Below are 12,763 nucleotides of genomic sequence, written 5' to 3' on the forward strand. Positions count from 1 at the left end.
GGTGTGTGGAGGACAGAGCAGCTGGGGCCCGGTGAAGCTTTCCTCGCCGCGGCGGCCAACCAGCGGCTCCAAAAAATCTCGGGGACGTGATCATCGGCCGCCCGCGTTCGCCAACAACACCTCGACCACCCACAACCCCAATTGCCGCCCCAACCCGCCCCCAATCATGTCCGCGGCGAAGCAGGCCACGCGCCCGCTGCAGACGTGCATCCGCTGCTCGAGGGCGCCTGTGTCGCTGCAGGCCCGCACCTTCACCAGCAGCGCCGCCGCGGCCGACGAAGCCCAGGTCCAGCAGCCGCAGCAGCCCTCGTCGTCGTCCCCCCCGTCCACCGATGCCGCGAACCTCGACCCGAACACCGTCATCACGCGCCGCGACGAGAAGAAGCTGATCAAGTCGGGCGTCTACCCCATCGGCTCGCGGAGACGCCGCGCGGCGCTGGCCCAGCTGTCCAACACCATTCCCTTTGAGCAGCTCCCGTACCAATGCTTCCAGGAGGCGCGGAAGGTGCTCAAGGCGGACCGGGAGGAGAAGCTGGCGGCGATTGAGGTGCAGCGCACGCGGATAGCGCGCTTGCAGGCGCAGGACGCGGCCGTGTCGGGCGGCGAGCGGAAGAAGCAGGTGCGGTTGATGGCCATGCAGAACCGCCTGGAGGAGTTGAAGATCCTGGCCGACATCAACGACCCCGCCGTCAAGAAGAACTTTGAAGACGGGAAAGGTGAGCTGCTCCTGCCGCTGCTTTTGGAAGCGCAATTGGAGGAGAGACGCTGACCCCCGGGAATTATAGCCGACATGCTCAAGCCCATCTACCGTTTGCTGGCCGAGAGGAAATGGCGCGAATACAAGCAGAAGCTCGTCGAGCAGCGCATCACCACCATGAACGTTATTCCCGACGTTCTTCCCGCTATCGAGCAGAAGGCCGACGTCAGCCTGATGTTCGGCGACGGCAACGTCCAGCCCGGCGACTACGTCGCCTCCGACATCAGCGAAAACCCGCTCACTCTCAGAGTGCAAGTGTTCAACAGGGGCGAAAGACTGGTGTCGGTTGTGGTCATCGACTCGGACGTACCGAACGTCGAGAAGGACGGCTTCGACTACCGCTGCCACTACGTCGCCGCAAACATCCCGATTTCGCCTGTCAAGCGTTTCGTTCGGCTTGAGAAGCTGTCGACGGACTCTCAGGTCGTGCTTCCCTGGCTCCCGCCGTTTGCGCAGAAGGGCAGCCCTTACCACAGGTACTCTGTCTTCGTTCTCGAGCAGCCCGAGGGTAAGACGTTGGACGTGGCAAAGGTCAAGACCGAGGTTCAGCGGGATGGATTCATCCTGCGTAGCTTCATCGACAAGCATGAGCTGAATGCTGTGGGCATCAACATGTTCAGGGCGCAGTGGGATGAGAAGACGGATGAGGTGATGGAGAGACATGGCATCGAGGGAACTGACGTCGAGTTCAAGAGGAAGAAGCCGGAGAAGCTGCCATACAAGAAGAAGGACGGCGCTCGGTACAGGTGAGGTGTTTGATGGGAACTCGGCATGAGGACTGTAACATATGTATGAACGCTTCTGGTCTGGATGTGAAACAAGGGTAAAGGAACAAACATTGCAGGCATGTCCTCACAAGCAAGCCTTAGAAACTTTGCTGGATACGAGCAGATTTCGAGACTTACGCCTCTCCATGTAGTTAATTCTGAAAAGAGACTCAAGCAAATAGGCAATTCACGCATGGGAAAGTAAGCGGTTGTGGGCTCACTGGCCAATCGCTTGATAAGTTTTGGAGGCAGCAGCGACCCGAACCGTCTCTGACGTCGCTCCTTCCTTCCCAGCTTCGCTTGTTCCCCGACCCGCCCTGCAACCCACAACTCAGGCTTGCCTGCGCTTAAACAAACATGCAGTCTCAATCGAAGTAAGGGAGCGGCACTGAATCGACAGCCTCCATCAGCTCTCCCAGTAGTGGTCACCGGAGGACCTCGTTTGAATGGGCGGGCTACCCAATGACTCAGCCACGGATGCCAAACGCTTCCCACGACTCCGAAACGTTCCCTTCAAAACTCCATCTGTCGTACGCCCTTGCCGTCATTCGGTCGAAGCCTCCGGACCTTAGCGTTAAAGGTACGTCTCATCCGGGTAGTCGAAGCCACATGCTCATTGAATAACCTGGCTTCTGCTAGACTACATTCTACATCTTAGAGAACATGTACGACCAAAGAGCAAATCGAACACCAATACAGGTTCAGAAAGACGCCTCGATTCTGCCAGCTACTGGGCACAGAGGTTCCATCAAGCGGATGCTGCTCGGGCCAAGCTTGAGGCTAAGCTCACCGAACATGAAAGAGAAATAGAGCGGTTGAAGTCCGAGCTTCACTCTGCACAGAACACTTCCGCCACTCGAGCAACGCCATCGACGAGAAAGCGGAAAGATGCTGTGTTACCAAAATCATCGGCTCCAGCAGTGAAGCGACGGAAGATCGTGCCCAACGACTCATACGCCTCTTCTGTTGAGACTGTCGACGATACGCTTCCAGATGACGTGGAAGCTCTGAGTGCCGTGCATGAAGGTATGAAGCCCTCCACCTGCTACGCTTATTCTGAGGGAAATACTGACTATACCACAGAAGGGTCAAAACTGACCCAACATCTGTATCACGCTCACAAGCACTACAGAGACCACACTCATGGAGACCGCCAATTAGCGTACCACCTCGTGCAGGCAACCGATTGTTTAGCGCCTCTATTAGCCTCCGCATGTAAACGACATCACCAACGCATCGAACGGGCGCAATCACGGTCGAGCAGGACCAACGACGCCGTGCCGGAACCTGTACTGGTTGCATATGACAACGAGCTAGTCTCGACATTCGAGGCCGCCGCCCGAATCTTCATGTCCCTCTTCTTCGGCGCGAAGAAGCTGGCCGCGGAGAAGAAGCCAACGCCAGAAGAGCGCGGCGCCGTCACGTACAGCTTCGTCCGCATGTTCGGCCAAGTCCTCGACATCCTCAGGGAGAGCTCGTCGTCCCAAGCCGCTCAAGAGGCCGCCCTCACCCTCGCGGCCAACTCGAGACGGCAGATGACGACCCGCGGCAGCCAGAAGCTCTTCGGCCGCACCGCGAAGCAGGACGCCCTCGCAACGCGGCTGCTCTCGAACTTCCTCTCAAACATCCTCAACGCGCCGCTGCCCCCGCCAGCAGCAAACGGCAGCGAAACGCCCCCACAACACCGCCACCACCAGGAGCTCGTCGAAGGCTTCCTCTTCGTCCTCTTCCGCCACCTGGGCGACCGCGTCTTCCTCTGCACCTTTGGCCACCGCAAACGCGCCTCCGTCGAGGCCGACATCGACGCCTGGGTCGATCCCGCCGCCACAGAGAAGGAGGAGGAGGAGGAGGGGGAGGGGGTGCCCGATGAAGAAGACCCCCCTCCTCTACCGTCGGAGACGGACGACAGAGAAAAACAGATCCAGCAGCGGGCGCTGGCGATCGAACTACCACTGCTCGTCGCCCTGCTCGAGCGCGGTCTCGCCGTGGCGCGCCGCCACATCGCGCCGGTGTCATCCTCCTCCTCCTCCTCCTCCTCCTCCACCACCGCCGGCGGGTCGCGTAAGCAGGGCGCTGCCGCTGGTACGAGAACAGCAACAAGAACAACAACAACAACAACAGCCGCCTTCTCCGCGCCAAGGTCCTCGGGGTCGAGCAGCAGCAGCAGGCCGTCGGCCGAGACGCTGAAGGCCGGCTTGAGCCTGCTCGCGCGGAAGAAGCTGGAGCGGACGCTCGCGCAGGCCATTTTTTCTTTCCCCGGTGGCGACGGCGAGGAGGACGGGGACGGGGACGGGGGCGAGGGCGAGGCGAGCAGGGATGAGATGAGCGAGTGTCTGATGATGCCCGTCCGGCAGGCGCTCGTGGAGCCGGTGGCCGGGCCGCAGAGGGCGAAGAAAAAGGCGAGGGAAGGGGGGGACGAAGATGTGAAGGCGTGGTTTGTGGAGAGGGTTTGGGGGCTGGTGGGTTGGGAGGCTGTGCTTGAGATGAGGTAGGGAGGTAGGGAGGGGGGGTTGAAAGAGAGCGTTGGTAGTGGAGCTGGCTGGCTGGCTGGCTGGTTGTGTGTGATGGAGAGGTGCGGTCGTTGCTGTCAGATGGCGGAGGGGGTCATGTGTGTCGGAATCGGAATGGTCGTCGAGCTTGCGGGATGGGTGAGTGGGTATTAGCGTGTGTTGTATCTGAGAGACGTAGCTGCTCTGCTCGGGAAGAATCTGTGAAGACTGGCACTGCACGGTGTTCTTCTTCTTCTTCTTCTTCTTCTTTTCATTATTGTGCGTCTTGTAGAAGAGAGGGAGGGATTATACCACAGGGTCGAGGATGCCAGCTTGCTACCGCCCATCACTTCCTTCCTTTCCAGCCAAACATATCCTTCGAGACGGAAATGTTTTTTTTTTTTTTTGCATCCCCCGTCCCGAACATGTCCATTCGTCCAGCCGCAGCGCTGATAGGTTGTCAACGCTGACGGTTTGATCCTCACCGTAGCTGGCCGATTATGGTAGATGAAAGGAACGATAACAGAATACCGTATATAAGTTGCTGTATAGGTTTGGACACTGTGGAACAACAACTCGTCAGAAGAGTGACAACCACCCGAGCCCCGCCGCCACAAGTCATCCGCAGCATATCACATCAGCCGCATAGCAACAGATTCAAAGGGATCACCCGTCCCTACTACGGCAAATGCGCGCGAAACGATAATGAAACAAAAAGTGCAGCTTCTTCGCAGAAAAAAGTTTCATATTGTCTTGAGTTCGTACCAGCATGATATCATGCCCTTTCCCCCAGCAGCTTTTCGGATATAAAGAAAGGAAAGCCCAGCAATACCCCATCCCATCCCATCCCATCTTCAACGCCCTGGCCATGCCGATGCAAAGCAAAGCAAAAAATTATCGTAGCCGTGTGAAGTGTGTGTGTGAATTCTCTCATCATCGATCGTCGTGGGTCCCTCTCTCGCGGGGGGGAAAAAAAAAGTCTTGCAGTTCGCTCTCTAACTCGATCCACGGCGCCTCAAGCCTTCATTTCCGTATCGCCATCGCCGCCTTGCGCCGCCGGAGCCGGGGTGGCAGCAGCAGCAGGATCAGCAGCAGGAGCAGTAGCAGTAACAGTAGCAGCAGAAGAAGAAGCCGAAGCAGGCGACCGGCCCGCAAAGACCTTCTCCTTGACCTCGGCGGCGAGCAAGCCCATGCGCTCCTCCTGGGCGATCTTGGCGGCGGCGCGGGCGAGCTTCTCGAGGCGCTCGTCCTCGCCCGTGTTGGCGCGCTCGCTCTTGAGCTTGCCGACCGTGCCCAGGCCGAAGCCGGTGCGGGCGAGCTCGGCCTCGTGCACCTTGCGGGCGAGGTCGGCGACCTGGTTGGTGGCGTAGTCGCGGTTCGTCAGCAGCGGCGAGCTCGACAGCGTGCCGACCCAGTACTTGTTCCACAGCGACTCGAGGATGCGCGAGTCCAGCGTGCTCTTGTAGTGCGACACCTCCAGCGCGTAGTACCGGTCCGAGTGCGCGCCGAAGTCCTCGATCTTGCCGAGCGGGATCGTCTGGAAGCCGTCGCCGTTGGCCTGGCCGCCGGTTGCCACGCCGTCGGGCTTGTAGCCCTCCGGGTACGTGCGGAACGCGCCGATCTCGACCTTGCCGGCCGACACGGTGCGGTCGGGGTCGATGACGACGGCGAGGAAGGGGTCGCCGAACGTCTGCTGCGTCGCCTGGGTCGACACGTCGATGCCGGACAACCAACAACCGTAGCCGGGGTGGCTGTGGTACCAACCCACGGCGTTCTCGGGCTGGCCGCCCGCCTCGCGCGAGCGCTCCAGGTACTGCACCAGGTACTCGTTGGCCTCGTCCTGGGCGTTGACGCGCGTCTCGGTGCCCTCGACCGGCAGCCGCAGCGCGTCCGTCACGACGAACGCCTCGCCGCGCACGTACCCCAGCATGATGCCCATGACCTCGAGCGCCCCGCCCGCCCGCGCGTGCATCACCATCTTCAGCATCGCCACCGCGCTGATCCGCACGTGCTTGAAGTGGTGCGGGTCCGCCTTCCACGGCTTCGCGTTGCCGAGCGCCTTTTGCGCGTCCGCGTCGTAGTTGTAGAGCGCATCGCGCGCGGGGTCGACGAGCTTGATCGAGTTTTCCAGCTCTGCGGGAGGTGGCCGGGTCAGCTGCTGCTCGCGTGAGGGGAATTGGGGGTTGCGGGAGGCTTACCCCAGCTCTTCATAGCCTGCTCCATGGTGGCACGGTGTGGCGAGAGTGTCTGTTGGATGGTGGGAGAGGTGATGTCGCGGGTCGGACAGTAGCCTGGAGCTTTATCGCTTATCGCGATAGTGCAAACCCGCCAAACATGCAGGGGCCGAGCTCCTTGTTGCAGCCAATCACAACGCGACTCTTTCCACTTCACAACCCATGTGCCCATGAAGCAGCAGATAGCTTTCTCAGCCCTAAGGAAATTGCTCCATTGTCATTCTCGGTATCTTAATACGAAGCCTATTGAAAACTCCTAACCCTTGTATGAACGCCTCGAGAAACCCCTTGACTTCTAAGAATCTGCTCCCATAAACCGTTACAACTTTTCCTCACGTTGAGGCGTCCACATGTCCGGTGTCCACAAAAGTTACCACACAAACGCAACAGTGCTTGTGAATGCAACGTTGCTTTTTACCAAAGCACCGCATCTTTGTCGAAGCGCACAAGCTCCTTGCCCACGTCCTCGACGTCCTTCTTGGCCTTCATGCGCATGTAGAAGATCGGGCAGTCTCTGCTACTGCAAATCACCTCGTTATGCATGCTTCCTTGGCACCGCTGACACTGCGTCCACAGCCTGGCGAAACGGACCTCCAGATCGCTGACCTTGGACAGCGTCTTCTGATACAGCTCGCCAAAACGCGGACGGCAGTTCTCGCACACGGCGCCTTCCTTCTCAGCAGCGCTTGTCATGGGCTTCTTGCATCCCATGCATGTCGCCGTCTTCTTCGCGAACTTCATCAGACCACCCATGGTAGGTGCCGCCACGGAGATACTTCGGGTGTGAGCTCCCGTCAAGAGCGACGCCGCCTTCTTCTCTCCGAGGATGGGCTCGAAGATCCTACCCAGTGGCTTGGCCAGCTGGTTGTCGAGGTAGTACTTGGTGTCGATAGGCAGATTGTTCTCCAGCACGTACATTGGATCCTCCGACTTCTCGTAGTTCTTGGAATCAGCAGCTCCCTTGCAAATGACGTACGCAACACGGTCTCCCAGTGCAGGCGCCGAACCCGCGTCACGCTTCTTCATCCGCTCGGCAAGTTCGACGTGGGCCTGCTTCGCGGCATAGTCCGACTTGGCCAGTGCTTTCGTGATCACGAGATTCGACATGTCGACCTTGTTCTGCAACAGATCGGAGATTGTCTCTTTGACGAAACTAGAAATCGTTAGCGAGATGCCATGACCAGCTGTCGTGCGTCATCACTTACTCTTGCGCACCGTTGACGTCGCGGTCGATCAACAGCATTCGCAGCGACGTCTCGATAACGGTTTGTACCAGTCGGCAATTGTCACGCCGGACCGTTTCAATGCCCTTCGTGTCCATCTTGTCCCACTTGTTCGGATTCGTCCAGTAGAGGCCGGCGTAACGCTTCTTGTTGATGAGCAGATAGGGGAAATACACCTTCTCGAACTCGAGCTTGATGGGCTTGATGAAGTGCGACGAAACGAAGCCGGCTGCTTCCTCACCCAACTTCATAGCCGTTTCGAGATCCTTCGGCCCAAACTTGACCATGACCGAATCCGTGTCGCCGTAAATGACCTGAGCATCGTGAGAATAGCCATTGGCCATGGTGTAGTGTTTTTCCACCACGTCCTTGGTCTTTTCAATCATTTGGCGACCGTAACTTGTTGTACTACTGGCGATTGCCAAGCAGGGGAGCTTGCCGTTCGTGGCACCAGTGAGACCGTATACACTGTTGGCGCTAATCTTCAAAGCCAACTGACGACCGTTCAGGATTGCTTTCTTGAACGGATCCTCCTCAATGCCCATCTCTTTCTTGGCTTGCTTTCTTGCACCCAGCAGTTCCTCGAAAATCTGTGTCAACAAACCCTTGCGGACCTTCGAAGTGGCAAACATGTCACCATTGGGAGTGACAATGTAGTCATCGTCCTTTTTGAGCTTCAACTTCTCAACGGAGGTCTTGTTCAGCAGCGTCGTGTAGCAAAGATTGTGCGCCTGGATGATACTGGGATACAGCGATGCGAAATCGAGTGTGGCAACGGGAACGTCGTAGTAGCCGCGAGTGGGTTCGATAACCGTGGCACCTTCGTATTGTTCCTCGGAGCTCTCAGAGCGGAGGTTCGGGATGACCAGCTGGTGCTCTAGAGCTTTCCGGTACAATTGACTGAGGAACTTAACCTGTTGGCCGCGAGAAAGAAGGAAGCTGAAGGGGACACCTGTGACTCTTGCCATTTCGGTGTAGTTGACCAGACACATGAGCTTATCGAGCAATCTCATGGGAAGATAGGCATCTTTCAAGCAGTAGACTGCAAGACGACGCCTAGAGTGTGAATCGCCGTTGAAAAGCTCCGTGATCATCGTATGGTGCACGTCTTCTTTTTGCTCTCCAAGGAAATGAGCGCAAACAGAGTTGAGCGTGTAACTTCTGAGTTGATAGTCGCGCTGAACAAGCTGGAGAAGATCCAGCTGCAGACGGCCGTTCGTGTTGGTCGACTTGGTGTCACGGTTGCCCATTTGTTTGCTGGAAAAGTTCGTCTCCTTGGCCACCGACATGGTGTTCTTCAGCCTCGACCAGTAGGGGAACTTTCCACACTTCAGATGCTTGGCGCGATCGAGTAGGTATGGGAAATCGAAGTTGGAAATGTTGTAGCCGATGATGACGTCCGGATCCACCTCTTCCAAAAAGTCTCTCCATTTCATCAGCATCTTCTCCTCGGCGTCGAACTCGAGAACTTGAGCATTTACAATCAGACTGCACGTGTCTAAGCAAAAAACATTACGGACGAATGGCTTCTCTGCTCCAGCGATGCTGACGACGTTGGCGATCTGAATGACGGGGTCCACGTTTGGTTCCGGGAAGATACCCTTGCGGCCAGCGCACTCGATATCGAAGGACAGGATGCGCAGAGGGGCCGTCTTGACCCACTCCCCCTCGGCAGGGTATGCGATGAGATCGCGGTAGTGCACGTAGGCCTCAATCTGCGAGGTAGAGTGGCGGTCCCGGGGGGGGATCATGTGGTACCTGCCAGCCTTCGCCTCAACCCAGGACATGCCGGCAACCTGATAAAGTAAGAAAATCGCCTCGTGAAATTTGCAGGAGAAACACATACCTTGCAATCCACCATGAAGCGAAGCACGTACTGTAGGTTGTCAAAGGTCAAAACAGTCCCATCTGCAGCCTTCCAGAGACCCTTGTAGTTGGCGTTTCCGGATTCAATTGTTGTCCGCAGTCTGTTGATGAACTTTGGATCCGTCACAGAGATCTTGAGGTATGGGCTCTTCTGGTTACCCTGAAAGCCGTATATGCTCTCTCGCATGGTCATTTGCACGGAATGGATAGCGGGCTGGTGCTGGGCGATCTGGGTCTCGAGGTAGGCCTTGAAAGGCTGGCAATCGGCCTGTGTGAAGGACACGGGAGCAGCGACGTATAGGTAATGCATGAAGTCGGTGACGTGGAGGAGGACGGAATGGCCGGTCTGGAGCCATGGTGTCAGCAGGGTGTGAGGCACGGGGGTCGAGAGTATCTACCTGGGTGACACCATAGAGCTTCACAGTAGCCCTGCCACCGTGAAGGGTTCCCTCCTCAACATCGATCTGTTGGAAGCACAGGTTGTCGCTGGAGGGGTCAAAGTCATCCAGAGGCGGACGCGCCCAGTGTTGATCTTTTTCGGCATTGAGCTTCTTCAAGTCGTGCAGGTTTTCGCCCAATTTCTCCAGGTCTTCCTCGAACTGGCTCTTCGGCTGGCTTGAGCCGATGACAGGTCCATTTGCAGGCTTGGGGGGAGCCTTGAGGGGGTTGGCGTTCAGCTTGCGCTTCTTCGCTGCAGTCTGCGGGGAAGATGCGATGTTGCGGCGAGTGTTGGACGTCTCGGCCAGAACGCGTTTCGCTGGGGTTGCAAGGCTCGCGGCAGGCATTGTGGCAGGATGCTGAAGCCGCAGCTCACATTTGTCGAGAGCGGGTGCGGTGGGGTGGTTGAAAGAAACGGCAAAGCTGAGCGTGCCCGTGTTCAGTCGCGAGAGCGTCGCGGCGACGCGCGCCGCAATCGACAGACGCGTCGAAGTCCCGCATGACTCTGGATTTGGTGAGGTAAGCATCTACATGAGTCAGCCCCGCCTTCCCGACGTCACCCTCTAGCGTGGCCTGGAACCACAACACAAACACCGTTTCGCACGGGACATTTTCCGAGATTCGACTTGACGGCAATGCAGGTCGCGGGTCAAAAGATTCTCTTCGCACCAACAAGAATCGACCCCCGTACAAAGCAATACCACCAACCCAATGGGGAGTAAGAGGATTAGCGCGGGCAGTGGACCGCTTGATGCTCGGAGTTAAAAACCGAATGACCCCACCGCTCGCTGCTCACTGCCCAGTGGGGAAGTCGCGAATAGCTAACAATGAAGTCAAGCCGATTCTGTGTTGTTCACCAGCGCGCTGCGATAGCTAACGCTCCCTGCAAATAACGAGCGTCAGGGCCAGTTGTTGGGCGCTCGATTGGCGTGGCGATTGCCCAGGTGGACTACTCCTCGCTGCGGAGAGCAGAGGCACCAGCCTCATCACTCTTTGCTGGGCAGCAACCACGGGCGGTGTTGTATTGCCGGAGCTCGGCGTGGACTGGGGATGCCTGACAGCCGAAGGCCGACTTTGCTCCTTGGACCCTGTGCACGACCACTCGCCGGCCGAGGAAAGCGCAGGCGCGCCTTTTTCGCCAAATGTCGATGCCGACTGCCGACGCCGATGCAGAAGTGCTTTCGCATCGCATTCTCACACCACGCCCAGCGCGAATCTCGGCGACAAGCACGCAGCACCACGCGGGTAAGGCGCCGCCCCCGGCCCCCCAATCTTCGATGACGTGGGAACAACCACCAGCGGAACCCGCGGAACAGAGACTGCACTCACCATTCTCACCGAGCCTCACCGAGCGTGCTGACCAAGGCCCAATGGTGGTGCGCGTGATGGCTGCCTTCACCGATGAGGCATGGCGCCGGATACAGGCTCATCGGCAAGCTCCCGCCAATGCTTATTGCAGCATAGAATCTGCGTCCGAGCTGCTTTAGCCAAACGATTGCTCCCCGTCCTCGCGATGAGCAAGTCTTTATTGATCGCGCCTGCCTCCGTTGCCATTTGGCCGATGCGCCGTCTGCTCATATTTCTTGGCCGCATGCCCGCGTGAGTCCCGTCTCTTCAGTGCATCCCGCCCGCTCTCCAGTGCTGAGTTCTGCTCTCCGAATACTTTATCATACTATCATGGACTTCGTCACCAAGGACGGCTGGGCTATGGAGCCGCCCGTCAAGCCCTCCCACCGCTCCAACTTCGTTGTCGCCGCCAAGCAGAGCACCAAGGATTTCGTCTACCGCTTCGAAGTCACCTATGGCCTCTACGTCATGGATTTCTGGGAAAAGGCCATCGTCTACACCATTCTGGGTCTTGTCATGTTATTCTCCCTCTGGAAGGTCGTCATCCCGGTCTCCCTCGCCTGCTTCCGTCTCACCTCGCATCACTTTGCTCTGGAACCAAAGGGGTTCCACGGTGTGCTGGAGCGGTCGGCGCAGCAAGAGTTGGGCGACATGTTCCTCGGCGGCGCCATCGATGCGTTTAATACCACGTTCAATGGGAGTTCACACGTGGCCCATCTGTGATTGCTATCCACTGTATAGACTGCAGTGTATAGAAGAAGACGGCGAAACGTTCTTGATGAGCACATTCTGATCGGGTAAGCTTCCTCCGAACCGTTATCAGAGTATGATTAACAAGTGAAGCAGCTGCTATTCGTTTTCGGCATGACTTATACCCTTACTATGAGTCGACCTCTAGTAACACGACGAGATGTTTTTCTCCTTTGTTTCACTGTGCCGGAATGGATGGGCGGTCGGGCACGCAGGCCATTTCATCATCGCAAAAAATACCACTCGCTACGCCGAAGTGTACAATTCCGCGTAACGCGGTACTTTCCATCACTATAACGACTGTAATGTTAATACAACTGTGCGCTCCAGAGGCATCTAATCGGTGACTGATTTACAAGTGTTGTGCTTATGTTGGCGCCTTGTCATGCAGAGTTACATGCAGCTCCCGACAACAGGCCTTGGCGCCCACCGATTGCTGCGCCGCCAGCGAAACACTTCGCAGCAGTGACGTCGACAGGCGAGGCGCCACTCCAGTTCAACCCGCACTGTGTGAGGCTCCTTCGCCACCCGCCATGTGATAACTGCATCTCACACAAGTACCCAAACACCAGGAGCATGAACGGCAACAGACAACGAGGTAAAACGTGCCTTAACACCAGTCATCACCCATAAGAAGAGAGCAAGGACCATACAAAGTAAATTCAGAGGGCGTTTTCGTCTCAGTGCGGAAGGACTGACGGTACCGGTGCCCTGTCTCGCTTTACTCGGACGTCTCAGCCGCCAAACGAAACCCCCAGGTGGCCGCATCCCCAGTTCAGCCCCACCATTCTTAGCGCAAGACGAAAGACCCCACGACCGCGGATCATGACATACCCTATCAACGGGCGCCAGCACTATTGATGCGGAGGAGGTGAGGTGTTCGTGTGTGTGT

General features: G+C 57.5%; 5 protein-coding genes across 5 annotated transcripts; 3 read left to right on the forward strand and 2 right to left on the reverse strand.

Annotated features, from left to right (window-relative positions):
* Nucleotides 1–166: 166 nt before the first annotated feature.
* On the forward strand, nt 167–1,507 carry MRPL35_1 (mitochondrial 54S ribosomal protein YmL35; the record flags this gene model as incomplete). The annotated part of the gene is made up of 2 exons (XM_066781986.1): nt 167–716; nt 786–1,507. 2 exons carry the CDS (start codon nt 167–169, stop codon nt 1,505–1,507), a joined length of 1,272 nt encoding a protein of 423 aa, XP_066627798.1.
* Nucleotides 1,508–2,517: 1,010 nt separating this feature from the next.
* Nucleotides 2,518–4,016, forward strand: MRPL35_2 (mitochondrial 54S ribosomal protein YmL35; the record flags this gene model as incomplete). Its single annotated transcript, XM_066781987.1, has 2 exons — nt 2,518–2,522; nt 2,789–4,016. 2 exons carry the CDS (start codon nt 2,518–2,520, stop codon nt 4,014–4,016), a joined length of 1,233 nt encoding a protein of 410 aa, XP_066627799.1.
* A 1,012-nt stretch (nt 4,017–5,028) lies between these two features.
* Nucleotides 5,029–6,236, reverse strand: RRI1 (COP9 signalosome catalytic subunit rri1; the record flags this gene model as incomplete). The annotated part of the gene is made up of 2 exons (XM_066781988.1): nt 5,029–6,146; nt 6,212–6,236. The coding sequence occupies 2 exons, from the start codon at nt 6,234–6,236 to the stop codon at nt 5,029–5,031; spliced, it is 1,143 nt and encodes a 380-aa protein (XP_066627800.1).
* A 425-nt stretch (nt 6,237–6,661) lies between these two features.
* On the reverse strand, nt 6,662–10,121 carry POL3 (DNA-directed DNA polymerase delta; the record flags this gene model as incomplete). The annotated part of the gene is made up of 4 exons (XM_066781989.1): nt 6,662–7,400; nt 7,453–9,266; nt 9,317–9,682; nt 9,735–10,121. 4 exons carry the CDS (start codon nt 10,119–10,121, stop codon nt 6,662–6,664), a joined length of 3,306 nt encoding a protein of 1,101 aa, XP_066627801.1.
* A 1,330-nt stretch (nt 10,122–11,451) lies between these two features.
* SLS55_010611 (uncharacterized protein) lies at nt 11,452–11,844 on the forward strand (the record flags this gene model as incomplete). Its single annotated transcript, XM_066781990.1, has 1 exon — nt 11,452–11,844. One exon carries the CDS (start codon nt 11,452–11,454, stop codon nt 11,842–11,844), a length of 393 nt encoding a protein of 130 aa, XP_066627802.1.
* Nucleotides 11,845–12,763: the final 919 nt, after the last annotated feature.

Source organism: Diplodia seriata (genome assembly GCF_021436955.1).
Source record: "Diplodia seriata strain FDS-637 chromosome Unknown scaffold_13, whole genome shotgun sequence".
Lineage (NCBI taxonomy): Eukaryota > Fungi > Ascomycota > Dothideomycetes > Botryosphaeriales > Botryosphaeriaceae > Diplodia > Diplodia seriata.